The sequence below is a fragment of the Rhinopithecus roxellana genome, chromosome 1, assembly GCF_007565055.1.
Source record: "Rhinopithecus roxellana isolate Shanxi Qingling chromosome 1, ASM756505v1, whole genome shotgun sequence".
NCBI classification, from domain to species: Eukaryota; Metazoa; Chordata; class Mammalia; order Primates; family Cercopithecidae; genus Rhinopithecus; species Rhinopithecus roxellana.
The window spans coordinates 73613276-73639900 of NC_044549.1; the positions used below are offsets into that span (position 1 = coordinate 73613276).

Below are 26625 nucleotides of genomic sequence, written 5' to 3' on the forward strand. Positions count from 1 at the left end.
AATTAGAGAAAAAACAGAGATTATTGAACTTTATCAAAATTAAAAACTTTTGCACTTCAACTATCAAGAAAATGAAAAACAGCCCTCAAACTGGGAGAAAATATTGGCACAACATCTATCTTATGAAGGTCTAGTATCCAGAATACATAAAGCACTCTTACAATTAAACAATGGAAAGACAAATGAATACTGGCAAATGATTTAAATAGCTGTTTTTCCAAAGAAAATATATATATGTCCAATAAGCATGTGAAAACATGCCTAACATCATTAATCTTTAGGGAAATGCAAATCAAAACCACCATGAGACTCTATTTCACACTCACTAGTACATCCAAAATAAAAAAGACAGCTAATAACACATGCGAGCAAAAATGAGGAGAAATTGGAATTCTCATGCATTGGTGATGGGCATGTAAAATCACGAAGCCACTTTGGAAAACAGTTTGGCAGTCCCTCAAAAAAGTGAGCATAGAGTTAGCATATGACCCAGCAATTCCACTCCTGGGTTTGTACCCAGAAGAATCACACAAAACCTTGTATAGGAATTTTCATGGCAGCATTATTCATAATAGCCAAAAAGTGGGGACAATCTCATGTCCCTCATCTGATAAATGGATAAATAAAATGTAAACCCATTTATTCAGACGTTAAAAACAGTAATGAAGTACTGATACATGCTTAAAAATTATGCTAAGTGAGAAAAGCCAGTTACAAGAAACTATATAGTGTATGGTTCCATTTATATTAAATGCCCAGAACACACATGAGATTAGTGCTTATCAAGGGCCTGGGGGCAGAGAATAGGGAGTGATTACTAATGGTATGGGGATCCTTCTAGGGGTGACGAAAATGTTCTAAAATTAGATAATAGTGATGGTTACACAGTTGTGACTATTATAAAAACCATTTATACATTTAAGAACCAAAATATACATTTTAAAGGGGTAAATTTTTATGATATATACCGTATATTTCTTTCTAAAAGCTTTATTGAGAATAGTTCATCTACACTACAACTCACTCATCTAAAAGTATACAATTTAATGGTTTTTAGTATACTCACCAATATGGGCAACCATCACTAGTCAATTTTACAACATTTTCATCACCTCAAAAAGAAATGTTGTACATTTTAGCTATTACCCCTCTCTCTCCATCCCTCCCCATCCTTAAACTACTACTAACCTAATCTCTACCTCCAGAGATTTCCCCATTCTGAACATTTCTATGAATGTTATCATGTAATTTAGATTATTGGTCTTTTGTGGCTGACTTCTTCCATTCAGCATGACATTGTCAAAGTTCATTCATTTTGTAGGACTACTGATTCCTTTCACCGCCTAATGAATATTCCATTGTATGGCTACACCACCTTTTGTTTATCCAGTCATCCTCTGATACCTGGGTTGTGCCCATATTTTGGCTATTATGAATAATGCTGCTATGAACATTCATGTAGAAGTTTCTGTGTGAACATATACTTTCATTTCTCCTAGGTATACACCCAAGAGTGGAACTGCCAGGTCATGTCATAACTGTATGTTGAACTGAGGAACTGCCAAGACTGTTTTCCAAGGTGGCTGCCCAGTTTACACTCCCACCAGCAGTGTAGGAGGGTTCAGATTTCTCCCTATCCTCAGCAACACTTGTTATTATCTCAGTTTCAGATTCTAGCTATCCTGGTGAATGTGGAGTGGTTATGTTTTCGTTTTTAAAAGAGGAGTGGGAAACTCCCATTGAGCCTGAAACCTTGATCTTCTGCCAAGTGTTTTCATGATTCCCATTAACACCTGATGTTTTTAGAGTGGGGAAGCTTGAACTAAAGCGTGGGGGTGGGGATGACAGATGTGAAATAAACAACTCTTTCAATCCAGAATATGCGAGGGCCACAGGCTGGGGGCTAGGTGAGCTTACCAAAGTCCTACCTGGCTCACCCAGAGGGAAAGCCTGCCCTATGGCAGGAAAGTGGAGGGAGCGACAGAAAGCCTCATTTGAGGGAGGTCTATAAACAATTTAAGGGTCAAGGACTTGATGACAATGGGCCAATGAACAATGGATTATACAGCCATTTTGTGCCTGAAGAATGGAGCTGTGCGAGCATTCGATTCCACACAGAAGACTCCGTAAGACAGATGAAAAGCTCAGTCTGGAGAGCGGCTGCCATGTTCAGTGTGTTTAAGACGTGTCCCTGGTCTGGATCCAGAGGAAGTTCAGCAGGCCTGTTCTCAGAAGTGGTGATGGTGAAGGTAGGGGTGGATGCATGGAAGGAGGGTGCACGCCATCTTGCCTCCAGCGGGCACACTGGCTATTGCTATGGCCAGAAAGTAGGAGAGAGAAGTGGCCCACAAGGGTTCCCATATGGATGGGTGAGTTCCTGGTTAGGATCCTCACAGCAGGGATTTCAAGCCTCAAGGGAGACTGATGAGCACAAAAGGCAGGAGGGACTTTCATCTGCCCAGCAGTTCCAGTCAGGCCTGGGAATCCCACTCTTGCTCCCGCTTAGAGCAAAAAAAAAAAAAAACCGGAAAAACTCAAAATTCATCTCATTCTTTGATCATGTCTTCCTGACCGTGAGGCTGTGTCATTCCTGTCTGAGCTAGCCTGCGTGTGTGTTTTCAGCTGTTCAGCATTTTCCATGCTCTCTGCAACCAGACTTGGATTCCGACTCCCAGTCAAAAAGATGGCAAGAGCTATGTTCCGGCAATCAGAAGGCAAAAAGAATGTAAAGCTGCAAGTGCAGATTTCAGTGGTTTGGAGAAACAGCAAGAGTACAAGTCAACATCAAGGAATTATTTTTACTACAGCAACTGTTCTCCTGAGACTTGTTCTTCCTGTATTTAACCTTTCATTCTTGGGGTTGGAAAGAAACACACATTAAAACCCCAGCCTCGTACACTGAGTAAATTCACAGCTAAACCCAGGCACCAGAGCCCTTCTGAAACAACAGAACTATCCTTCCTGTAACTGATTATTCTGATTTGTAACTGAACCAACTTATACTCCCTTCTGATTAAATGCATGTCCTCCAAGAACCACATAATGAGGCAACTCTACGGTAAATACTGTGTGTGGTTTCAGTGAGAAATAAATTGCATCCAGCAGCTGATCTGTAACCACGGGCTGGGGTTTACTCTGATCACAGGAATGACTCCCATACTGAAGAGTACCTCCTGGCTTCCTTGCCCTTCATGAAGGAGAAAAAGAGTTACAAAGATAGTCTTACCACACACGAAACTCTCTGGTGGCACAGAGAAAATGCTCTGACCCTTCAGTGATTCTGGGTGGGCACAGGTGGCTGTCACAAAGGCCTGCAGCATCCTGCCCATCAGCCACGGGGGCAGCCACTTCAGCTGGCAGTCGCACAGGAAGCTGTCGCTGCTGATATGGCTGAAAGAAACGCAACAGTGGATGCCTCAGGTGCAGCCGCAAAGGAGGGATACTCCCTTCGCACACAGAATGATCAGTCACCTCCAGTCAGCTTCTCAAGTGAACACCAGCAAGCTGGAAGGGGAAATGGTTTTTCTCACAGTTCCGTGCATATAACCCACCTGGAGATTTTGAAAAACTGCAGTTGTTGACTGGGTCGGTCAGGAATGGAACCCATGACTGCACATCGAACAAGCTTGAACGTGAGGCTGGGGCTGCTGACCCAAGGACCACAACTGGAGTAGCAGCAGCACAGAACTCACCCATGTTCTGGGACAGACACTGTCCTGTGTGACCCTGGGCTGCCTTCTGACCTCTCCTGACCTCTGATGCATCCAGCAGTGCCACCACCCCCCTCTGGTTTTTCCCACTTTCCTGATACACTACTTGGAGCTTCCAGACTCAACCTAAGACTCTAATCCAAATTCTGCAACAAGTTTCGAGGAGGGCTCTTTTGCCTCATGGCTGTTCCCTTTTCATTGGCAAAGCTGCATGTTTTCTTACTTCCAAATGTAATTAGCCCCGTCCCTGTGCCGCCCTCTTGTTTGTGCCTTGATCTTTGCACCAGTATTCTTCAGGGGGCCAGCAGAATTCGGCTCTGCTCCCTAAATAGTGCTTGTTAGTTAATTGCCACTGCCCAGGGAGCATGAGAATGCACAACTTTAGTTTTGTGGGCTCCAACCAAAACAGAGAATATTTTCTTTTTCATTTCTCAGCAACTAAGGATAAGCTTTTTAAACAGAAATCGGAATCGCCATCTCAGCGGACATTCCTTCCTGAGGAGTCACTTGAAGATAAGTCAACCAAGAGTCCAGCGGTCTTGTTCCTGGAAGACCTCAGAGCTGTGAGCTAAAGAATGATGGCTGGTCCACGATAAGGGAAGACTGGGAAAGAGAACACACAGGCTTCCCTGCAATACGCTGTCTCTGGTACCTGGTGACAAACAGGGGCCACAGGTATGCTCAGAATTCCAAAAACATCATGCAGGCCAAGAGCATGACCTTGGCCGCCTTCTCCACCCACCACTGTCCTCAGACATCAGCAAAGCAACCAAATGGACTGGCCTTCCATTTTCTTCTATTTCTCTCCAGATTTCAAATGAGCGGAGAAACTGTCACAGCAAGGAAGAATGAAACGTAAGCAGATGACCCAAGTCTAAATGAAGTAAAATTCACTCTTCCTCATGTTCCCCATCACCCCTAGATGAGTTGGGCATCTTATTAAAATAATTATAATTTTGGAAAGTGCTTTTCCAAAAATGGAAATAACTTATCTTAAGGCCATCATAACTGGGATGCTGACCCATATAAGATCTTAAAATCAGAATTAGAGTTTGCATTTTTATTTCATAGGCAGGTAGCGTCCTGCTGAGAGTTATCTGGAGGGCTGTTCTACTGTGGAGTCACTGCAAGTGGCGGAAGGGCTGTCACGGCCATCCCTGATGAAATGGCCAATTCCCATGCAGCGCTTGGGGAGGGCAGCTCCCAGGAGTGTGCCCTGCATGGGGGTCGGGCTGGCTGCGCCAGGCATGGGAGAACTCAGCCTAGATGGAGAACTCGCCGCTGTCAGAAGCACCTCCAGCTCCCTTGCAAGAGGGCACTTCCATGCAGTCAGGCAGAACAGCCTGGGCACTGTTCATGAAAGCCTAGGAGGAGAGGCTGGGCCATCCCTGCACGACGTTAGGCATCTGTGCAGGACACAAGGGCATATTCCATTTGAACCACAGGAACAAACTGGAGAAGACAAATTTGACATTTATCTTTGATCAGACACATGTGGAAAGGGCTAAGCCTCATCTTACACACGCTCTGGACGTGTGGGGCTAATGCCTTTGAGGATTTCCTACTTCTTCCACAATGAAACCCACCTCAGACAGGAGGCCAGACTCCACAAAGACAGTGGGTACCCAGGGTGGAGACAGCATGTTCCTAAAAAGCAAGTTAGGACCGAGAGGACACATGGGGAGGGCCAGGCAGTAGTGAGGATTCCAACCCCTAGGCTCTGCAGGCTCCTGCCGCCCTTCCTCCACCCATGGAGAGCACAGCGCCATCGGCTCTACTGCCTTCTGCGACCATCCCAGGGCTTCGCTGGCTCACATGATGCATTTTCATGATTCCAACTCAAAGTGTGTTTCTAATCATCACTTGTGGAAATTTACCCAGAGGATGACTAAGTGCACAGTACAACCTGACTTGATCTGATGGAGAAGAAAACGACCAAGTGGAATTAACCGTTTCTCTCACCCGAAGACTGAGCACAGGGCCAGCCCCAGCTAGGTACGTGCAGCAATGATGGCAAAGCCAGGCAGGAGACCGAGGCTGAGCCTTCAGAACTACGCAGAAGCACACTGGGGGTCCGAGCTTCTGGAAGGGTCCAGTTCCTCCCAACTTCCCAAGGAAAATCTTATCCCCTTCCTCCTTCCTTCTCTCAAAATACCCTCTTCCTATTTAAATTTAATCAGGTCTTTTTCACTCCTGACATCGTATCTAAAAGTTTCAGAGACAGAAAAGGTGAAAGAATTCCACAGTGAATGCTCCTGTGCCCCACCACTTGTCTTCTACAACTAACGTTTCATTCCACTTGCTTTACTGCGAGTCCACCTCTGAATCCGGCCTTCCACAGTGGTCTGGAATTATCTCCTCCCCTGCTCTGGAAGGAGAGCCATGGAATCCCTTCTGTATGTTCTGTCTCATCCAACAGATGGAGGCAGAGCTGCTGAGGCTGGAAGAGGGAAGGCCCTGGGCACGCAACAGCTGTCTGCAGAGCCCTGAGCTCCATGTACCCATCACAGATGCCCGCTCCAAGATCCAACCCTTGCAAGGACGGTATCTATTCAGCAGGCCTGAGGCTCGCAGCACGCTGAACATCACAGGACAAGTGCCCAGGCCACCTTCCTCACTCAGAGCGGTGTCACCCGGCCTGCTTCAGTTCTCAGCTACGGGGAATGCACGCCATTTCCCACTCCCAGCCTCCCTGCCCCAACTGAGGGTCCATCATGAGTGGCCTCAGGGAATAGGGATGAGGCCAGGGCAAAAAGATGACTGTCCTTTGGCATCTGCCATTCTGTCAGCACTTCTAGGAACCAAAAGTTACCCCTTGAGGGAAATGATATCATGGCTAGAACTTACTGGCTACAGAATCAGATTCATGTCTAGAAAAAAAAAAAAGAAACGAAACTTGGGTGTTATACCTGAGGACCTAGACTAGCTCCCCTGCCAGGGAGTAGGATACAGGGAAGATTTTCCAACCTTGTCACCCAAGAGCCCATGGTCCAAGTCCACGGTGGAAGCACCACCGCCTGTGAACCGTGCCCAGAAAGCCTGGAAATGGTGCGGGCAGACACCACCGCACCCCTCAGCATCCCATCCCCTCCAGAACTCTGCCTTGCTCACAGCCCCCCAGGTTCTGAAGGAGCCTCTCTCAACACAGGCCTTCATTGTAAACAAGCCCAAAAGATGGAAACTCATCCCTGACATAATTAAAGGGGTGATTATCCACTTTATAAAGGACAGTATATTTCACATTGTCTAGAACAGTGGTTAGCAAGCTTCGGCCTGCAGCCCCACTGCCTGCTTCTGTCAATGTGACTTTATGGGCACACAGCCACACCCACCTGCTTATGTATTGTTTATGGCTGCCTTCTGCTGCAATGACACAATCGAGTGGTCATGACAGAGACCCTGTGGCCCACAAAATCCAAAATATATACCATGTGGCCTTTTAACAAGTGAGCATAATGCAACTGCAGAAGTTTCTTACTCTGAAAGTCTCCGTTCCCATCAGTCAGACCCAGGGAATCCAGACACTTACAGTTCTTTAAGATTCTTCATCTTCACAAAGGCATCAAACTGGACAGATCTGATCGCATTCCCTCCAAGGTTCCTGAAACAGAACATACATACTTATACAAAGAAACCCCTAGGTAAACCTGAGGGGTTTTCAGGACAGTCCTGGTTTCACAGATGACCCACAGGGACTAGCCAGACCTGTGTCCTAACTACTACAGGTGGCTGTTGTTTCCTGAATCGCAACACAAGCCCACAGAATGACTCAGGAGCTGAGCCAGCCTTAGGGCACCATCTAAGCTGGGCTGAGGCCTGCTAACAAGGCAGAACCTTCCCCAACAGAGGTAAGAGTCAACCTTGATTCAAAGAAGAAATAAACTAAGAATCACATACATGAGGCATCCGCCCCAGATGGCAACAGCATGAATGTCTCAGGGGTGGCTCTGTCCCCTTCCTCCCAGGGTCTCAGAAGCAACCACACCAAACTGGTTCAGCCCAGCACCTACTCTGCATTGTTAAGCTGCTTTAATGGAGGCAACAGGCTTGGCCAGGAGGAAGCACCTTGGTGGAAGAGGCAGTGAGGCCAGGGGTCCATGACGGAGCTGGTGCAGGGGTGAGGCTGCGCAGCAGGAGGGGGGAGGGTATTTATCCAAATACCAACTGAATTAACTGGGAGCACACCCACTGGCCATATGTTCTGTAACTGTTCCTGGCATAGGCAACATAAAGGCCAAAGTTGAAGCTGACTTATAATGAGAAGGAAGCAGCTGGTGTTTCCAAATAGCCTGTTTCTCAGTTTACAAAGATGCGATTAAATTGCTAGCAGAACTCCCCGGCAGCCACATTTGGCAGGCCTGTGCCTCAGGGCAGGGCTGGCGAGATACTCACAGATGCTCCAGGCCTTCCAGCCCCGAGAATGCTCTCTTAGCCACAGACTTGATCTTGTTTCCAAACAGAGTCCTGTAGTTTCCAAACATCCAGAAATGAAGGCCAGGGAAGGAGAGAGAAACAAGGAAGGGTTGAGAGAAAGAGAAAGAAAACACACAATTAAGGTCGTGCTACCTGAGAAGTCTGTCCAGTGAGGGGCAGGTGGGAAGCTGACCTGTGCTGAGATGACGGGTTTGAAGCACACAGGCCTTACCCTTTCTGAAATGAAAAGCTTTTATCTTTATTAGAATTTAATAGTGATGACAGGCTGGAACTGCATGCGCCGTCTGGCCTAAAGAAGGCCCCTTGCAGTGTCAGGTGGAAATCACCTTGTCTGGCCCGGTCTCTCTCCAAGGACCACCCACGCTTGGATGGTGAAGTTTAGTGATGGCCTTGCAGGAGAGATGAGACTGGTTATGGTTTCAGTGAGAGGAAGCTGAGTCAAAAAAGGAAAGAAAAATCTTCGGAATTAAAACTGCTGCCCATGACTGGGCGTGGCGGCTCACGCCTGTAATCCCAGTACTTTGGGAGGCTGAGGCAGGAGGCCTCAACTTGAGGAGGCTCAAGTGATCCCAGGAGTTTGAGACCCGGACAACATAAGGTGACCTTGTCTCTACAAAAAATAAAATCTTATCCAGGCGTGGAGGCACGCACCAGTAGTCCCAGCTACTTAGAAGGCTGAGGTGGGAGGATTGCTTGAGCCCAGGAGGTGGAGGCTACAGTGAGCCGTGATCACACCACTGCACTCCAGCCTGTGCAACATAATGGGAATTTGTCACAAACAAAAACCAAACAAACAAAAACCCCCAAACTGCCACCCACTTCTGAAAAGTGCATTCTAGGAACACAGTTTCCCAAAAGAGGCAAGAAGAGGACAGGAAAACAGGCATCCATCAAGCTGGCTCCACAGCTCTCTGCACCTGAGATGTCCTGGCAGCCAGCACACAGCCATGGTGAGCTGTATCCTTGCCTATGAGAGGGACCCCTCAGGGCCTGCAGGCAATGCCCCAGTGCTTTAGCTCCTCAGCCATACCCCAGACTTTATATGACGTCAGTGGGCCAGCCTCCAAGGTTATCACTAGTGCCTGTCCCCTGCCTGGACTGCCTGCCCACCAGAAGGGGTTCCTGCCTCCAGGCAGCTCCGATCCAAGCCTTAGCAATAACTGTGAAGAGCTTTCCCACAAACCAAAGTCTGTGCCCTGCACAACACACGGAAGAAATGCGTGCCTCCTCCACCGAAACTGTGTGATCTAAAGGCAAGCTTGTTTCCCTGCAGGGGAGCCCCTAGGGTGGACACTGGGAATGAAGAGAATTGAGTTTTCCCCTCCCTGTTATCATGTTCTCTGATGAGAACCCACCAAAGGCATTCCCTCTAATCCAGACGGCACAGGAGAATACCAGGGAACAACCGAAGGCAGTGCTGACCATGAGCTTCGTGGACTTGTCAATCTTAAGGTACACCAGGATCTAACAGGCTTGCTAAGAACACTGATTGGTGGGAGCCAACTCCTGGGGATTCTCAGCGTCAACAGGTCTGTCCAAGGCAATGGGGTTCAGGTGGGCAGGAGAGGAAGCCCCTGGAGAAAGCCCATCTGGCCCAGCCCCCTACTGGGAAGGGGACTCTTGGTCCAGGATCTCACCTAGCATTGGGGAAGAGACTGGACTAGAGGCCAGCTCCACCTTCAACCTGCATTAAGACTGGGACCCATAAGGGAAAACAAGAAGTCCCAGCCCCTTCCCGAACGGAGGAAAAATGTAAGCCCTGAAGCAAACCAAAGATGGCAAGGTAGCCTGGGATGTGCCCAACACACGGGCCGCTGCTTCTTCCTACCTGCAACAGGCCTCCTGGGAACCGCCTGGGCAGGTACCAGGAGGCTGCCTCCTGGCAACACAGGCTCACAGTAGAGCCAGAGGGAGGCACCACCAGCCTGCGTGGCCAGCTTCCAGGGCAACCACTCCACAGGGGCTGCCTGACCCTCTGTTTCATCAGAAACAGACTCCCTCCCTGGGGGCCACCATTCAGGCCGACCCCGGCGCTAACGGTGAGCTCAGCCCTCAGACAAAGCCAGCTCTGTTTCCTGCCTCTGGAGGGTGAAGGGGCAAACGGGCCAGAGACCCTCTGCCTTTTCTTTCTCTCAGACCGTGTGCATGGATGGGAAAACAATCGCATTCTGAAAACGTTTTCCACAACCCCTCTCAGTCTGAAACTTTTATTTTAAAACAAACAAACCAAACACACAGAAAAGCCGGTGGCCATGCTAACTTAGGCTCTTTAACCACAAAACTCGCCAGCAAGTAACAGCTCATGGGGCACTGCACCCCGAGCGCTTCAGAGAGCGCTGCCAACTTCTACACTTACTCAGATCCCCCGGCCCAGGCACTGCGTGCCCGAGGTCCCAGTAAAAACGCATTGAACTGTTTAGTGAAATCTCCTGTAAACGAGGTCCAGGAAAAAGCTGTGCTTTATTTCATCCATTAAATATTAGTCACATTGACCTGTTTTACAATGAGGGCAGGCTGTTATTTTTAATGGTGACAATAGCAATAAAACAAATTCTCAAATTCTCAATTATGCAGGGGCTAATCATCTTGTTGGTGGATTAGGCAGGGTCCTTACCTTCCCCCAGCAGACATATGGGGCTGGGATGGGGAGCTGCAGCCAGCAGACTGGGATGGCTCTAATAAAAGGCTGCTGTGAGGAGAAAGGAGAGGCGGGATTATGGGCTGGGAGGACACTATTTCTGTACCACAGCCAGGCTCCCAGAGAAGGCACAGCTGGCCTGACCTCCCCAGCACCAACCTGGAACAGAAAGCAACCTGCGGGAGTCACCTGTCAAACCTCCCATCCATCTCCTGGCCAACCCAGCTAACAGCTCCAAAGGCCTGGTTAGCACTTGCCAAATCAAGTGGCAGGTACAGGGGACAGTGCTCAGGTGGTCCTTGTACTCATGTCCTTGGGAGTAGCCGTGACATGTGCACTAGCCCCCACTCCCCAGCCACACACACAACGAGTTCCACTGCAGGCCCGGACCCCCCACAGGCAAGGATGGAGGCTGCACTCCCATCAGCTCTGCAAGTGCCCCCAGACATACCCCTTCCCATGTGCCCTGTGTGGGACTCTGCCCCTCCCTCTGAGGAATGCCATGGAGCCAGCTGGAACCACAGGGCAGGAAGTCACATACCCAGATCACTAACTGCTCCTCTCTGCCTGAGATTTGGCATCCAGAAATTCTCCCTTCCCTCCTGTGTACTGACTCTGTGCCACTGTGCAGGCCCCAGCCTGGGAACCGCACAACCATTTGGAAACAAACAGGCCCTGGGGTGGGTCTACAAAAGAATCCCAGACAAGCTAGGAAGAAAAGCATGTGCTGGGGTCTAGGAACATTCTCGCCCTGCTGGAAAGCTCCAGTGTAAGGAACTCTCCAACACAGCTGTGTGCATAAGCTGGAAAAATTAAGGGCAGGTCAGCATCCACCCCAAATTCACAGAGAGGCCATTTATGGCGCTGCTGCTCACATCTCCCTTTCTTGGAAAACATTTTAATTTAGGTCTGACCTCTTGCGTGGTGGGAAGGACCCAAGGTCCCTGAGTAATTCAGCGAAGGCAGGGGTCTCTACCTTCCCATCCTAGGGCAGATCCTGAACACGAGCTCCCTGAGCTCTCCAAAGACAAACCCACACCAAATGAAGGGACTCAGGGCACCGGCTGCACTCCCCGCAGGACGGATCAGCTGCTCTAGAGGGGCAGGTCTTCTCTGTGTTAACATGCACCCCACTTCTCAGTGGTTCCCAACAAGCCAGGCCTGGGCCTCTCCTACGGAGCAACATAGTGCTGTCTGTGGTCACTTCTCTCAGCCGGGGCCACAGCACAGAGCTTTCCTGGAATGTCCTGAGTAGACGGGTGGGGAGGGGACCAAAGAGGCACTGGGTTCTTCCTCTGTCCCTCCCTTCATTCATTCAACAAACATCGACTCAACACCTGCGATATGCCAAACACAGCAGTTTTTAAGTAGCCCTGTGTACCAGGATCACATGAGAAGCATTTACTTCTCTGGTTCCCTTTCAATGTGGAAATTTGCACACACTATGCTAGGTAGACGTGGTAGTATCCTGAACCCCAAGTGCCTGTCACACAGCTACAACCGTCCTCCGGTCGTGCCAATCTCGCCTCATCTCTACCTCTAGCCACTGCCCATTCTCGAACCCAGCAGGAGTTTATGGAATCCAAATCACAGGCATCATACCATTTTCTTCATCCAAGAAGAAAATGATCTGTTTCCTCTGCCACATAACCATGATAGCATCACACTTACATAAGTGATTGCACATACTTAATCATATCAAGGAATTCTTGTTTGTTTATTGTCCCAGCTTCCCCAACTGGATGCATGTCTTTCTCTCTCACCCTTTTTCAAACATACACAGAGTCTCCAGCCCCAAGAAGCTGACTCAGTGGCTGCGTGGGGTGAGGCTTAGATTTTAACAAGTTCCCAGGAGTCTCAGGACCAGCTCAGTGTGGAGCCCACCACAAACAACAAGCGAGGAAAGCAGGGGCTTGGGCTGACCTCTTGGGGCTCAGGTGGAAGTGCTGAGCCTGGTCCAGCAGGGGGACAAAGGAGAAAGCACCAGGGCACAGAGGGTGCGCACTCAGGAAGGCAGCGGCGGACTCATGCAGCACCGGAAGCCCAGGTGACCCGGGGCCAGGTACACCTCACAGGCCTTCTGTAGAGAGACAGTCTCCTGGAAGCCATGACACCCAGGAAACAGCTCCAGGTTCCTCCAGACGGACATGCCCCATGAGGGCTGGCAATGCCGCCCACTCTCCCCACCCTCACCCTTCAATAGTTATGGCCGAGGCCAGGGAGGCTTATGCTGAATGGCAGCCCCGGCGCTGAACACCTCAGCAGCCACGTCCCAGACCTGGAGCTCCTCTTGCTAAGAAGGCCTCTGCCTCACCCCACTTGGTACTTCTGGCTCTTCCCAGGTTTGCCCTATATGGGATAAAAAGGGGCCACATACGGGTTAAAGGCTGGGGAAAATCAGCATTGTTTTAGGGACAATAAGGACAAGAAACACTGACAAGCATCTCCGACGTGCTGCTGGAGTACAGGATGCTCAAGAAATACCTTCCTCAGACAGCCAACAGAGCGTATTCCTAATCAGGACCCTCGTATGTAAAAGGTGTGAAATGCCATGCTTTTCAAAACCAATCAGAAGCATCTACTATATAAAAAGACTCTCCCTACCACAGGCTCTCCTCTATCCTCGAGCTCCACTAGGGCTTTCCAAATATTTACTTGACACTCGCACTCTGCTGAGCTCCCCGTCACTGGGGACGGGATGGGAGAATCGAGTGGCGGCCGTCCGCTCTGTCTTGCCCTCCTCCAATCTTCCCTTCAAGCTGCTAGTCAACAGTAATAATTACCCCCGTCCTCCTCCTGCGTGGTCCTTGGGTGGCATCTACAGAAAGTGCTGGTGACACGCAGAGAAAACAGGGTGGGCCAAGCGGGAGGGAACGTGGGCTTTGGAGTCAAACAAGCAAATCCTGAGCCTGCCACTTGCCAGCTGTGTAGTTTTGGGCAAAATCCCATCACTTCTCTTTCCTCAACGAATAAAAAGGTTGCCTAATGGAGCCTGCCCTCATGAGATTATTAGGTACCACACAAACAGGTGCTTGGCAGATTAACTGGCAAAATCTGGGAGCTAGGAAAAAAAGAAAAAGACCCCAAACCACACATTAAAATAGCTGCTACCATGACCCTTGGAAATGATGTTTCCATTTGAGGTGATGGCTAATGATGAAAGTACTATCAGGAGCCTCACCGCCCTCACAGCTGACTGAGCTTTACACAGCTTTGAGAAACGGAGTAACGGGGCAAGACTCCTTTGTACAAAGGACAACAGCAAATTCAGCAGTTTTCACGTGAGTTGTCAGGGAAGCCTGAGAGAAGCTCCATCAGGCCGCCGAATGCCGGGTCACCAGCCCCCAAGAACCCAACACCCAGACCAACAAAGGAGACCCCTGCCCAGCGAGGAGTGGGGTGTCCCCCGCTCTCTTCTTCAAACTCTTCTCCCCAAACAAAAGCCTGCGTGGAGCCAGCTCTCTTCGGCCTGGGCCCAGAGCAGAGAGGCGCAGGGGGCACCACAGAAACGTCTCCCACAGAAGTGTCTTCCCGCGCATTTGCTGGCGGAGCTCCGTGCCGCGGATACTCACAGCTTGCTGAGGCTGTCGAGCCCTGAGAAGGCGCCACTCGTGTCCTCTATTGTGCCCGCAATCTCGTTATGGTCCAGATCCCTGGGGAGAGGACAGAAAGCAGCTCACCGAGCAGTCTGGGCATGAAGGGAAAGCAAACTCCCACCCAGCCTGCTGCTCAAAAGCTGAAGTCCCCTGGGTGCACCCTGGAGGCACAGCTGGGACGTAGGGTGGAGACACGTGGCCCTGGGAGGGAAGCCCTGTTTCTCAGCCTTCCAACCAAGATGACACACGCCTCAGACAAAAAGCTTCCCTGGGCTCCACCTGCCTCCCTGTCTGCGGAGGCCGCGCTCCGGGGGAGGCAGGTGGTGTAGACAGCCCAGTTTGTATTCAGCCCCAGAGAGCAGACATCAGGCCCTGGCACGGAGATCAGCCCAAAAGGTTCCTTAAGGCTCCTGTCTGCTCTCATACCAACCAGAGTCCCTTTGCTGGACGTGACCGAGAAACTACAGAAAGCACGTGGAAGAAAGAGACCTGGCACAGGGCCCACCCGTGGGCCCCTCCGTGCCAGCCAGTGGGTCTGGAGCCCAGAGCCCATCTCCTCCCAAGGCCTACAGGGCGCTGACTCTGAGCCAGGGAGGACATCTGGGTGCTGAGTCAGACTTGTGACCCACTCGCCAGGATTGGAGAGATGAGGCCAACTCCCCAGCCCAGGCCCCTCCAGCAATACAAATCCTATGGCTGATGACTCAGTGGCCTCCCAGCTTCCAGAAGCAGGTCACAGTGCCCAGGCGAGACATCACACCTGGCGACCAGGCTCCCATCCTGCACACATTCTGCCCTCTCCAACTTTCCACAAGGTTCTTGGTTCTTAAACATTCCCCTCCTGAGCCCTTGCAGACACAGGCCAGGGACAGAAAAGGAGCTCTTGTCTCCTGCGAGAAGCTGCAGCAGGAATCAATGCTGCCAGCAGGGAGGGCAGCTCTGACTGAAGAGTGAAATGCTGGCGGCCACCTTTCTTTTACAGCAGGAAGCTCAAAGAGTGAAGATTCTGCTGCTGGAAGGGACTTCTCCTCTCAATGGGTTCTTTCCTATCATCTGCATACTGAAAAAACCAGGGACCGGGGGCTGTGGCTTTGTATGCCTGTCTCCCGGCTCCTAGCCCTGGCTGCCAAAGTTTTTCTCTCCTTTCTGGCCAGCTCAGTCTGAATGTTCCCAGCCTTGTTATTTGGACCTTGTACGGGCTCACAGGCTGACCTGGCCTGAACAGCTTGGCTCCGGCCCCTTTCACACTCCCTGGCAATGGCTCCACATTAAAGCTGGCTTTGCCAGGTGCAAGTGCAAAGGCCTCCCTCCCTGTCACACTGGAACAGACCCCTCTCTGTGCAGTGAATTACGCCTGAGAAGGAGACCCTAGAACCCGCCACCACTATCCTCTGAAAACCGTATGTCCCTCTCTGGGGGTTTTATGCTGATAGCTGCTTGGAAGTTCTATGAAGCCAACCATGGAAAAGTTTTATACACAAGCCTCAGAAAAGCATCCTGCAGTCACTTTTGCCAACCCCATCTGATTAGGGACTTCAAGGGAAGTGGCATTAGCACCTCCACTTTGTTACCTGACCTCTGATGAGGTACAAGGAGAGACACAGGATTCCTTACGTGCTGCTTTTGGAAAGGAGGCATCTTGGTACAGGTTATGCTGAAGAAATTCAAATGTTAGGGCGAGAGATGCACAGAAATATTCCCATGGTTTAGAGAAAAAATACTCAGGACTTAAAAATGGAAGTTGCAACTGAAGACTCAAGATGGAAAAGACTGACCCACGGCTGCTGAACTGGAGGCCGCACCAGGCGCTTAGCGTGGGGAAGCTTTTTCCAACACTAGGAGCCAGCATCCTGTCCAGCACAACGTGGGCATCACTGCTTGAGAACAACTACTTTTTAGGAGTTGCCATCCCTCTCTAGGCACCATCCTAGGGGAATGAGAGGCTTTTCTGCTTAACCAGTTCTTTCTCAGTTGATTACATAAAAGTTTGAGACTCTGCACACAGAGCAAGCCAGCGTTGGATCCAATTCTGACTCGAAGCCAACGCAAATGGAGTTCAACAAGCAGATGGTTTGCTCTATTCTGCTCTCCCCACTGGGGACCCTTTTATCCTGTCAGGAGTGGGAGACGTACAAGACTCTCAGGCTCCTGAGTCCCTTGAAGGCGCCCTCCGCAATGTGGCTGATGGAATTGTGGCTGAGACGCAGGACGCTCAGGCTGCTCAGCTCGGCCAGGCTCTCCTCGTCCAGCCGTGTCAGGTTGTTGAAGGACAGGATCCTGAGGAAAGGCAGGGCAGTAATGTCACCATCTAGCGTGGTTGCCCCCCAACCCCACCCCACCGGAAATCAGGCCACAGTCGGCTAGGTTTCAGTGGGAAATGACACGGATGCACACACATGAGCGCACAGCGCCCCCCCGCCCACACACACAGAATTCTGGGGGTAAAAGTGGCCATGCAGCTAGAAACTCATCAGTGCCAACACACTAGTCTGACTCCTAGAATGGTTGCGTAGGTCACAGGGGCCGGGTAGCTGTTAAACTGTGAAGACTACGCACAAGGTCATGACACACAAGACCTCTCAAGCTCCAGTGCCTTCATGCTGCTGTCCAAGGCAGCTCCTGATTCAGCCTACAAAAGACCTCTCATAGCAGAAGCCTGGGATTCTGGAGATGACCGACAGCAAGCCAGGGAGCCCCGGTCATACTCCCTGCATCGGCCAGCAGAGGGCACCACCAGCCCCTGCGTGTGACGACCACACCTGTGCCTCACGCCATAGTGGGGCAACTCCCCCAGGGCAGGGGCCTCCTGCTCAGGCCTCCCTGCCCCCATCCACGTGGTCCTCAGAGCATGATCCCCTACTGCAGGTGGTAAAACCATACGCTTTGTCCAAGCCTCAGAATCAAAGCTTCCTCCCAGCACTCCTGCACCTCTGGGTTGGTTACATGACAGACTGGTCATCTATCGTTGAAAAATGAAAAATTGGGGCCGAGGCAGGAAGACGGAAAATAAACTCTGAGAAGATTAATGAGTTTTTAAAGGCAGCTGGGAGCAGCATTCTTTCCCTCCTGGACAAATAAGTCAGGGTGTCTGTCAGTTGCATAGACCTGGCAGGAGATCAAAATTATATCCTCACCTGCAATTAAAGAATGTAGCTTAAAGGAGAGGTGGGAAACACACGCTGGGAAGCAATCCCAAATCTGGCTCTGAGGTTACCTGGATATGGTGCTAACTGCTAGGACTGCTCAAGCGCACTTCTGTGATCTCTGCTGCCCCTTCTAGAGGGCACAGAAGAGGGCTTCATGCCTTCCACCAGCCAGAGAGGGGATCCCGCACCCCGCAGAAGACAGCATGCCTTCCCTGGGGCCGCAATATGCTGGTGAGTCAGAGGACAGCTCCTCACTTTAAGAACTGAACTAACTGGCTCAGATTTTGGGGACTTAAGAGACCTCTCTTGCTTCCCACAGCTCCTAGCCCTGACCAACAAAACCAGGAGTTCCCTGCTGGGGTCACAGCTTGACTACACAGCCTGAAAGGAGTCATCCAGCACGACATGGAAGGTACAACTGCAGGCCCTGAAGCATAGGAAGCTGAACCCAAAGGGTTAACACTCACAGAATCCAAGAAAAGTTAGGCAAGAGGCAGGACCACTGTGTTTTGCATTAGATAATGATGGAGTCACCAAAATATAAACTCCAAGGCTGTGTGTGTGTGTGTGTGTGTGTGTGTGTGTGTGTCAGAGGTGGGGGAAGGGAGGAAGAGGAAGAGGGAAGGAAGGACAGGGAGAGAGAGGAGAACACAGAAGACCAGACACAAACACCAGATGCAAGAATCCACATCAGATTCACACATTCCCTTGAGTGTGTCTGGTGAGGTCAAGAGAGACAAGACAGACTGAGGCCTGGCTCTCTTAACAATCATTCACTTCAGTGGGTGAATCTTTTTCAAACAGCCAAGCCTAGAAAAAGAAGAAAAAAACAAAAAAGAAAACCCACCCAACTCTTGTGAAAAATAAAGAAACCTAGTGGACTAAACTGGAGCATATAAAATGGAAAGAACAGTGAAAACACTATCTATTCGTGAAGATGTTCTCTGAGTCCTTAGGAATGCTGCGTTCACTGTCCAATAACCCCACCCTGACATGACAGGGTGGCCAGGGCCACTGCTCCTCGCTACGCAGGGGAGAGTCTGTCACTACTCATCTCAGAACTTTGGGCAAGACAAGCTCAGTTCTCAGTCTCAACTTGGGAGCCCTGTCTGGAAACCTCCAAAAGGAGCAAGAGGTCCACGCATCTCTGAACCTAGCACGCACACATGACTGCACGGGAGCCTCTGCCAGCAGGCCACTGCGGTGCAAATGGGGCCAAGAGCCTGGGCAACTCATCTACAGGAAGGAAGGTGGTGACTCCGAGGACACAAATTCATCCACAGTCAGGGTGTCACCGTCTCTGTTTGAGCCCAAATGACCCCCTCACTGAAGAAGCGCATGCTATTTGGTGTGGCCATTAACACACAGCCACTCTCGAAATGGCTCCTGTGAGCACTCTGTTGGAGCTGCCCTTCCCTAGGAACTCTCCACCCCTGGAACTGTCTCCAAACCCAACAGAGCCCTGGGGGCCAAGGCTCCCTGCAGGGACCTAGATGCTATTCCTGGAGCCCCTGCTAATCTAAATGCAGAGGAAGTGAAGGGGAGATAAGCGATTTGGGCTCAAATCGCTGAGGCTCCTACTCTGGGCCTGGCTGGTTTGGGGACAGGGCTACTGGCCTCCCTGTCTCTGAGTCCTCCCTGAGGCCACTGGGTGGTGGAATGAACTAGGCCTAGCACTTTCACCTCCAAGCAGTGTCTAAAAACTGCCACAGCCCAGAGCCGAGGACACTTACAACTCATGTAGCTTCTGGCAGAAGCTCCAGCCCTTGCGGTGAATGCGGGCGATGGAATTGTTGCTGAGGTGGAGCTGATGCAGGGCCGTGAGGCCGTAGAGCGAGCCGCTGTTCACTTCTACCAGGCTGTTGTACTCTAGGTGCCTGCAACGACAGCCATGCACAGGATGAAGACAAGCTTTCACTCCTTCACTGGACAGACAGCACATGAGCAGCCACGCTGTATCTGACCCTGCAGTCACACCAAGGCTAGAACAGTGCACGAGAGGACTGTGGAGTCTACTCGCACACATGTGCATGTGAGGAGGGGCTGGGAGAAGACAGGCAAATCTAAATGGATGATAGCACATGCCAAAGCCAACTCAGAGTGTTCAGAAGGCAAGAGGGAGCTTCCTAGAAGTGACTTTTTTGGCTGAGTAAAAGTGAACCAGGACCGGGTGTGGTGGCTCATGCCTGTAATCCCAGTACCTGGGGAGGCCAAAGCGGGAGGATCACTGAACTCGGGAGTTCGAGACCAGTGCAGGCAATACAGCGAAACCCCACCTCTACCAAAAACAAAACAAAAAATGACCCAGGCCAACAAACTGGCATAAGACTTCCAGGCAAGGGCAAAGCCCATTAAAAGAATAGAAAGGAGAGCGAATAGGAGGAGGCTCTTATTATCACCCCCATCTCACACATGAGGAACGTGCTGCTGAGAGAAGCCAGGTAACCTAAGACTTTACACAGCTTAGCCAGTAGGGAAGGGGCCAGAATTAATTCAAGCCCAGGTCTGGTGACCAACGGCTGGACTCTGTGCCACTGTGCTAGGAGACCCGCTTTAGCTCTGGCGTCAGACTATCTGGATTTAAATCCTAATTTTGCAGCTTGCTGGCTGAATAAACCTGCACATCTATAACATGAAGATATCCAAGAGCACTGACTCCATGGGGTCACTATAAGAAGGGAACAAGGGGACATCAGGATTCAGGGCAGCGCTGGGCCTGAGCTCTCAGGCCCACTGTGTAAGTGTGCTAGCACCCTGCTTCCCCACACAGCATGTGCTAGGAAAGACAGCGCAAGCCCAGGCGACCGCCTCTTCAACAGAAGTCCATAACTCGAATTTTGCTGCGTGTTCAATATTACAAGGGCTCTGGGCAACTAAGTTTTGCTTTTTTCCATATTTCTTTCTGCTACTGCTCAAAAGGTAAGCACTTAATGTATAAATAACCTCTAAGACAGCTCATCAGTCTCAATTTATATAAATCTGTTCAACATAAAAGCCAAATGGTAGGTGCTAACCCCATTTTCCTCTGAGAATTCTCTTTTAACTTCAGTCCATCCAGCACATGACCACCTTGGACTTCCAAGTCCAAAATGACATGCTGAAGGAGATCAAGCGAAATGTTTTTGAATATGTAAAACAAAGGGTGGAGAATGAGTAGAGCAAGAAGTCCAGCAGCAGGAAACACTGTCACTGCTCACAGGGTAGGGAGGGCTGGTCATGCAGAGACGCCGATCAGAGTGACACAGCACAACACGTGGATGGACCTGGGCCTAGTTGGTTTCCACTGCCAAGAAAACCAGTAAAGGACACACAAGTCATGATATAATTTGCCCAGACTGGAAGGGAGAAGGGGTGGTCATAAGCAAGTTAAATCATTGACTCTAAAGCAGGAAATCGCAAGTGGATAAGTAAAGACAGTGGTGTCAGTATATTAACTTGGAAGGAACAACCAGCAAAGCTAAAAACAGAAAAACGAGAAATAGAAAGGCTTAGAAGTGCCTGCCTCTTAGGAGAGGAACTGGGGTGAAGAGAGAATGAGGGGGAGGCGGCGGAGGAGGCTGGGGTGGGCAGTGACAGCTTTTCTTTACTATCTGATTTAACTATACAGATGAATTACTTTTGATTAAAAATAAATTTTAATGTTTAAAAAATGCTTTTAACGTTTAAAAAGCCTTTTCTGTATGCTGCCCTCCTGTTTCACGTCACTGCAGGCAAGCCTGTTGTGCTGTTGTACACATCTGGCTGAAGAGACTGCTCCCTTGATAAAAGTTAAACATCTGCACCCAGTGTCTTGATTAGCTCATAAGACAGAAATAAATCTCCTAGGATGAGCTCTACATTTTTGGCCCACCTGCACCTCAAGAAAGACTGTCAAACCCAGAAGGGGAGAGAAGGAACTTCCTGTGGTGTGGGAGTGGAGAGGATGTGAGGAGGGGTCCGTTCCGCAGTCCCACATTCACCGAGGAAGCAGGGGCGGGGGCGGTGGATGCAGGCTGCGGGGAGCAGGCCTGGCAGAATGGCCCATAACTCCATCTCCATCAACCAACTGATCTGAGTCAATCCACTGAAACTTCCCCCAAGTGGATTTCAGTGGATTTTCTGATCTGCTAGGAAAATACCCTCAGATTTGGCCCTGTCCCAAGACACTGAGTTGGGCCCAGGTGAAGATGCAAAGGGAAGGGGGCTGGGTCCAGCTGAAATCTTGAAGAATCCTTCAGGAGAAAGGGACTGGGCACTGGTGCCCCACTCCACGCCCAGTGCACAGGTGAACGCTGGTGCAGGCATGCACGTGCGCGCGCACACACACACGCAGACCACAACACACAGTAATGCTGGTGTGGGCGCGCATGTGCGCGCGCGCGCGCGCACACACACACACACACACACCACCCCACACAGCAATCCTTAGCAATGCCAGGACCCCAGTCCACACTTACAGCACGTGCATCTTGGACAGTCCCCAGAAGGCCCCGTCCGTCAGTTTGCTGATGTTGTTTCGCTGAAGCTTCAGCACCTCCAAGCTGTTGAGCCCCTGGAAGGTGAGGCCCTCTATCAGCCGAATCCGATTCCGATTGAGGTCCCTAAAGAGATGAAGCCAGCAGGGTCAGAGTGTCCTACATGCATATGCCACCCACAACCATTTCCAGGCAGTCCTGGCTAAGTTTCCAAGCCAGAGGAGAAATCCCAGCGCAGGGATCCCTGGGAAGCCAGGACGTGTAGGGGAGCCCACCACGTGTCTCGGCTGCCACGCAGGCACTGATGCCGCCACCTGACCACAGCTAGTGCAGGAAAGAGGGGTGAGTGAGGCCCAGCTCTCCACAGTCAGCTCCAAGGCTAGGCCCGTAGCTGCACGGAAGCGAACGCGTGTGTGCTCACGTCTCCTCCCCCAGTAGCACCAGTGCCATTTGTGACTCTGCAGTGAGGACATGGGTATGACTAAAGGGGCGAATGTCTTACGTGAGGTATCTCTGAGCTCAGCAACAGAAATCCACACCACATGCCTCAACCCAGGAAAAACCAAACCACTAGATATCAAATGGCAACAACACTTTCCACTGCAGGCATTTCATAGCATCTCCACTATAGAGAGAAGTGACTGCACATGGGGGCGGGGGGAGATGGGGGAGAGACACCCCACAAGTCATATACACTTGGCTTCTAGCCCCAGTATGACAAAGCCTCAGTTCACCAAAAGATGTCAGGAATCTGGGTGGGCCAGATCCATTAGCAGCCCTGCGGAAAGGGGAGACAGAGCAGCCAGAAAGCCCTTGGTTTTCCCCAAATATTTCTGCAGTGTCTCATGATGCTGCTTCACACAAACCTTCTCAGGATTCACTGAGACCTTCTCCACTGACTGAAAAGGGCAAAGTCTAGGACTCCCCACCAAGGGGAGGTAAAACCCAGGCAGGCTGAGAGCCAGGCACACCCCATCTTGCCGCCAACCTGGCCCTCGACAATTACTTTGTTTTGTTGAAACAAAATTTCCAAAACTCTCTTATTTTCCTGAAACACACTCTTCTGCTAAACAGAGGGTACAGAGAAAAAAAAGGGGGGGGGAAGTCCTTTGTCAGGCTCTGGTTAACAGAGCTTTTCTTGAATCTAAAACTCTGCCTTCTAGAAGGGTACTCAGCCTTCCATCAGTAAACTAAACAATTAAATTGTTCAAAAAAATAATAAATCGGCTGGGTATGGTGGCTCACGCCTGTAATCCCAGCACTTTGGGAGGCCAAGGCAGACGGATCACAAGGTCAGAAGATCAAGACCATCCTGGCTAACACGGTGAAACCCCATCTCTACTAAAAATACAAAAAAACTAGCCGGGCGTGGTGTCGGACGCCTGTAGTCCCAGCTACTTGGGAGACTGAGGCAGGAGAATGGCGTGAACCTGGGAGGCGGAGCTTGCAGTGAGCTGAGATCATGCCATTGCACTCCAGCCTGGGGGACAGAATGAGACTCTGTATCAAAAGAAAGAAAGAAAGACAGACAGAAAGAAAGAAAGAAAGACAGAAAGAAAGAAGAAAGACAGACAGAAAGAAAGACAGACAGAAAGAAGAAAGAAAGAAAGAAAGAAAGAAAGAAAGAAAGAAAGAAAGAAAGAAAGAAAGAAAGAAAGAAAGAGAAAGAAACAATAAATCAACTACCTTGTTAGATTTAGACAGATGAAAACAAAGGCCTGTCTTTTGCTTACTAACTCTGGCTACACTAACATCCTCTCAAACTGTTCGAGAAGTGTAGGATACCACCATGTCCAAGGTACAGATTTTATGGGTATCTTTTAAAAATACAGAAAAACATCTAAGATAAATAAGAACCCAAACCCATGCAGCCTCAGCATTAGCCAGCATCAGCTAGGCAGCAGGATTCCTGATTCCATTTTGGAAAACACGAGGGAAGACAAGCAAACTCAGTGGATCTCTTTCTCAGCAAGCTGAGGCAGCCACAGCACCAGACCCAGCTCTGAATTTGCTTTTATGAGGTGCTGCCATTAATGGTAATTTATGGAGAGCTTTACCAAAGGGAGCAAGGAAAGGGTGGCGTTTGGTACGAGGTCCTTGGGGAAATTTGGCCTCCATAAAGTTTGGCTAGCCTTAATTAAAATGTAGTTTTCTGTACTCACAGTTGTGTCAGCCTGGGTAGCTTGAATGCTCTTACAGGAAGCTGGGTGATCCTGTTTTTGCTCAGGCGAAGAGTTAGCAGCGACCGTGACAGACCATCAAATGCCCCCAACTCCAGGGTGCCAATCCGATTGCCCGCCAGGTTGCTGGAATGATTCAGAAAAGAAAATGTGGTGGTTGGTCAAAGGCCTTCCTCATTTCATTAGAGACACCAGATCACTCTGGGTCTGAGTTGGGAAGATAAGTTAAGACACCAGCGGGACAGGTTTCCAATAAGATGATTATCAGCCACAGGCTCTGGATGGGGAGCTAGAACGATGCAGGTGTTAGGACTGTGCACCTAAGCCCTGAGGGCAAGGCCGGTTTAGCTGAAAACGCACTGTCCTTGAAGCTGCTGGGCCACCCCAAGAGGGTGGGAGTGAAATTCAAACACCTCCATGTCTACTGACATACCAGCCCTGTGTCAGGAGCCACCTGCAGGACTCTTCTCACTACCCAGTGCCCAAGGTTGATGTGAAAAGTCCTAGAAAGCAGAAAATCAATCAAAAGGCAAGGTCAGTGTCGATTTAATAATTTAGGGAAATAGCCTTTAATTTTGAAATGGGTCTTGCTATATAAATTACATAACACACTATAAACACAAACTAATTCATTTCTGTAATTTTAAATGCCTCAAACACTCTAGCGCAGAGACCTGTGCAGAATCCCTTCAGAAAACAAGCAATACATCATGGTACCTACACTTACAGCGTGATTAAGTCAGGGCACCTCCTGTGACAATACAGAAAGGCAGACACTGCTTCTCAAAAGGCATAGAAGTCTGCAGCTCAGATCTGTGCATCTTGCTGTATGCAAATTATATCAAGCAATAAAAAAGAAAAGAAAGTACAAGAAGGAACAATACAGCATTCCTGTGAGAAGTGGTCTCCAACACCTCTCCTCTGCCTTCCCCAAACAAATGCTGCTTCTTCTGGCCTAAGTGAAAAGGAGAAAGACCAGAGCGGGTTTTCTACCACAGAGGGTGGAAGGGAGCAAGGCACTTTTTGTCTCTCCAGCAGGCAGTGGCCTAGCACAGGGCACAGAAGGATTCTTTGCAAATAGGCCTGAACTGTTTGTTCTCAACACCCCAGATTAAAGAACAGCCTGTGTGATGAAGATATATCACCCGATAGCTGCCAAAATAGAAAGTCCCTCCCGCTTTCGTGCAGGGAGAGGTCAGGGCAACTTACTGTAGCAGTTATGGTTTCTTTGTCCCAAGCAAAGTGATGTCACATGGACATCTTTTGAGGGCTCACACTGGAGGCTTCACAAAAGCCAACGCCTCCTGTTTCCAACTCTGGCACCCTGATGCAGGCTAAGAAAGAAATCACTCCTCTCCTTGCAGTCTTTACTTGGAAAATCCATGTGCCAAATCTCACCCTCCCTGAAAAGATGGGTCACAATGACCCCTAAACTAGCTTTGCAAATGATTTCCAAAGTTAATTCTGGAACAATAATGATACAGGGAATAAAAACTCACCTGGAATTAGAAAACGTCTCTTTAGCCTGGGGTTGCAGTTTCTTTCCCAGAGTAACACTTTTCCTACCAACAAGTAGTTGATTAAGTAGGTTTTAACTTTTTTTCCTTTTTCCTTCCTGTCTACCATCCATTGTGTGTGAGAGATGGGACATTAAAATGGGTAAAAGAGAAACAGATAAACCTAAAAGGTGCTAAAAACCCACAGAATAGAGTAACTTCCCTACCCCAAATAAACCCAATGACTTGTTTTACAGTGCATGACACTAGAAAGATAAGCACTGATAAGCTAAGCCTTGTCAAACAGGCTTCCAAAGTGAATCCTCTAACCATCCTCCCTGAATCTTCTCTGGAAGCATTTCTGAGAGGCAGCCAAGGAAATGGGAAAGAAAGCAGGCTTTGTGGTCAAGATCCACCTGTACCTGAGTCCTAGACTCTCATCTTGGAGCATTGAGTCCCCTGGACAGGCTAAGTAACCTCTTCCTGCCTCTGTCCCTTGTCTGCCTGTAATGTCAGGATAATGCTGCAGATCTGGACGTGCTCTATGCACAGGCCCCACCCCTGCCCTGCTCAGGGAAGGTCCACACCATCCCCACTGACTTGGCCCAGCCATGGCTGAGAAGGGAAGGAAGCATCCCTCCTGTGTCCAGAACTGGGTGCCGGTAAAGGTGTTAGCTGCCTGGACACAAAGGGCCAGCCACAGGTAGCTGAACAAAGGCACTTACAGCTCCTTTATAGGCGGTCCATGTGGAAAGCAGGTGTTCCGCACTTCCGTGATGTTGTTCGAACTCAGATCCAACACTTCCAAGGAAAGGTAGGCCTTCAGCTGGCTCCCCTCCACGCTGCGAATCTTATTGTGCTGCCTGAAACACACCAAGGGAGGTGACTTGAGCATCTCTTTTTGCAAAGTAACTACAAGAAACTAGTATTCCTGTTCCCCCCACCACTGCAATACAACTATAATGCAGTGA

At 49.8% G+C, this 26625-nt stretch overlaps 1 protein-coding gene across 2 annotated transcripts in view; it reads right to left on the reverse strand.

Moving 5' to 3' along the window:
• The window catches only part of LRIG1 (leucine rich repeats and immunoglobulin like domains 1), a 125737-nt gene that overhangs the window by 16798 nt on the left and 82314 nt on the right, over window positions 1–26625 (reverse strand). For both annotated transcript variants that reach the window (XM_030924438.1, XM_010360827.2), the window contains 9 exons: window positions 26380–26517; window positions 24141–24284; window positions 21961–22104; window positions 19258–19401; window positions 16512–16655; window positions 14355–14435; window positions 8103–8174; window positions 7240–7311; window positions 3227–3390 (listed from right to left, as the gene is read on the reverse strand). In XM_030924438.1, the coding sequence (XP_030780298.1) occupies window positions 3227–3390; window positions 7240–7311; window positions 8103–8174; window positions 14355–14435; window positions 16512–16655; window positions 19258–19401; window positions 21961–22104; window positions 24141–24284; window positions 26380–26517 (1103 nt within the window). The remainder of the gene's footprint in view (window positions 1–3226; window positions 3391–7239; window positions 7312–8102; window positions 8175–14354; window positions 14436–16511; window positions 16656–19257; window positions 19402–21960; window positions 22105–24140; window positions 24285–26379; window positions 26518–26625) is intronic.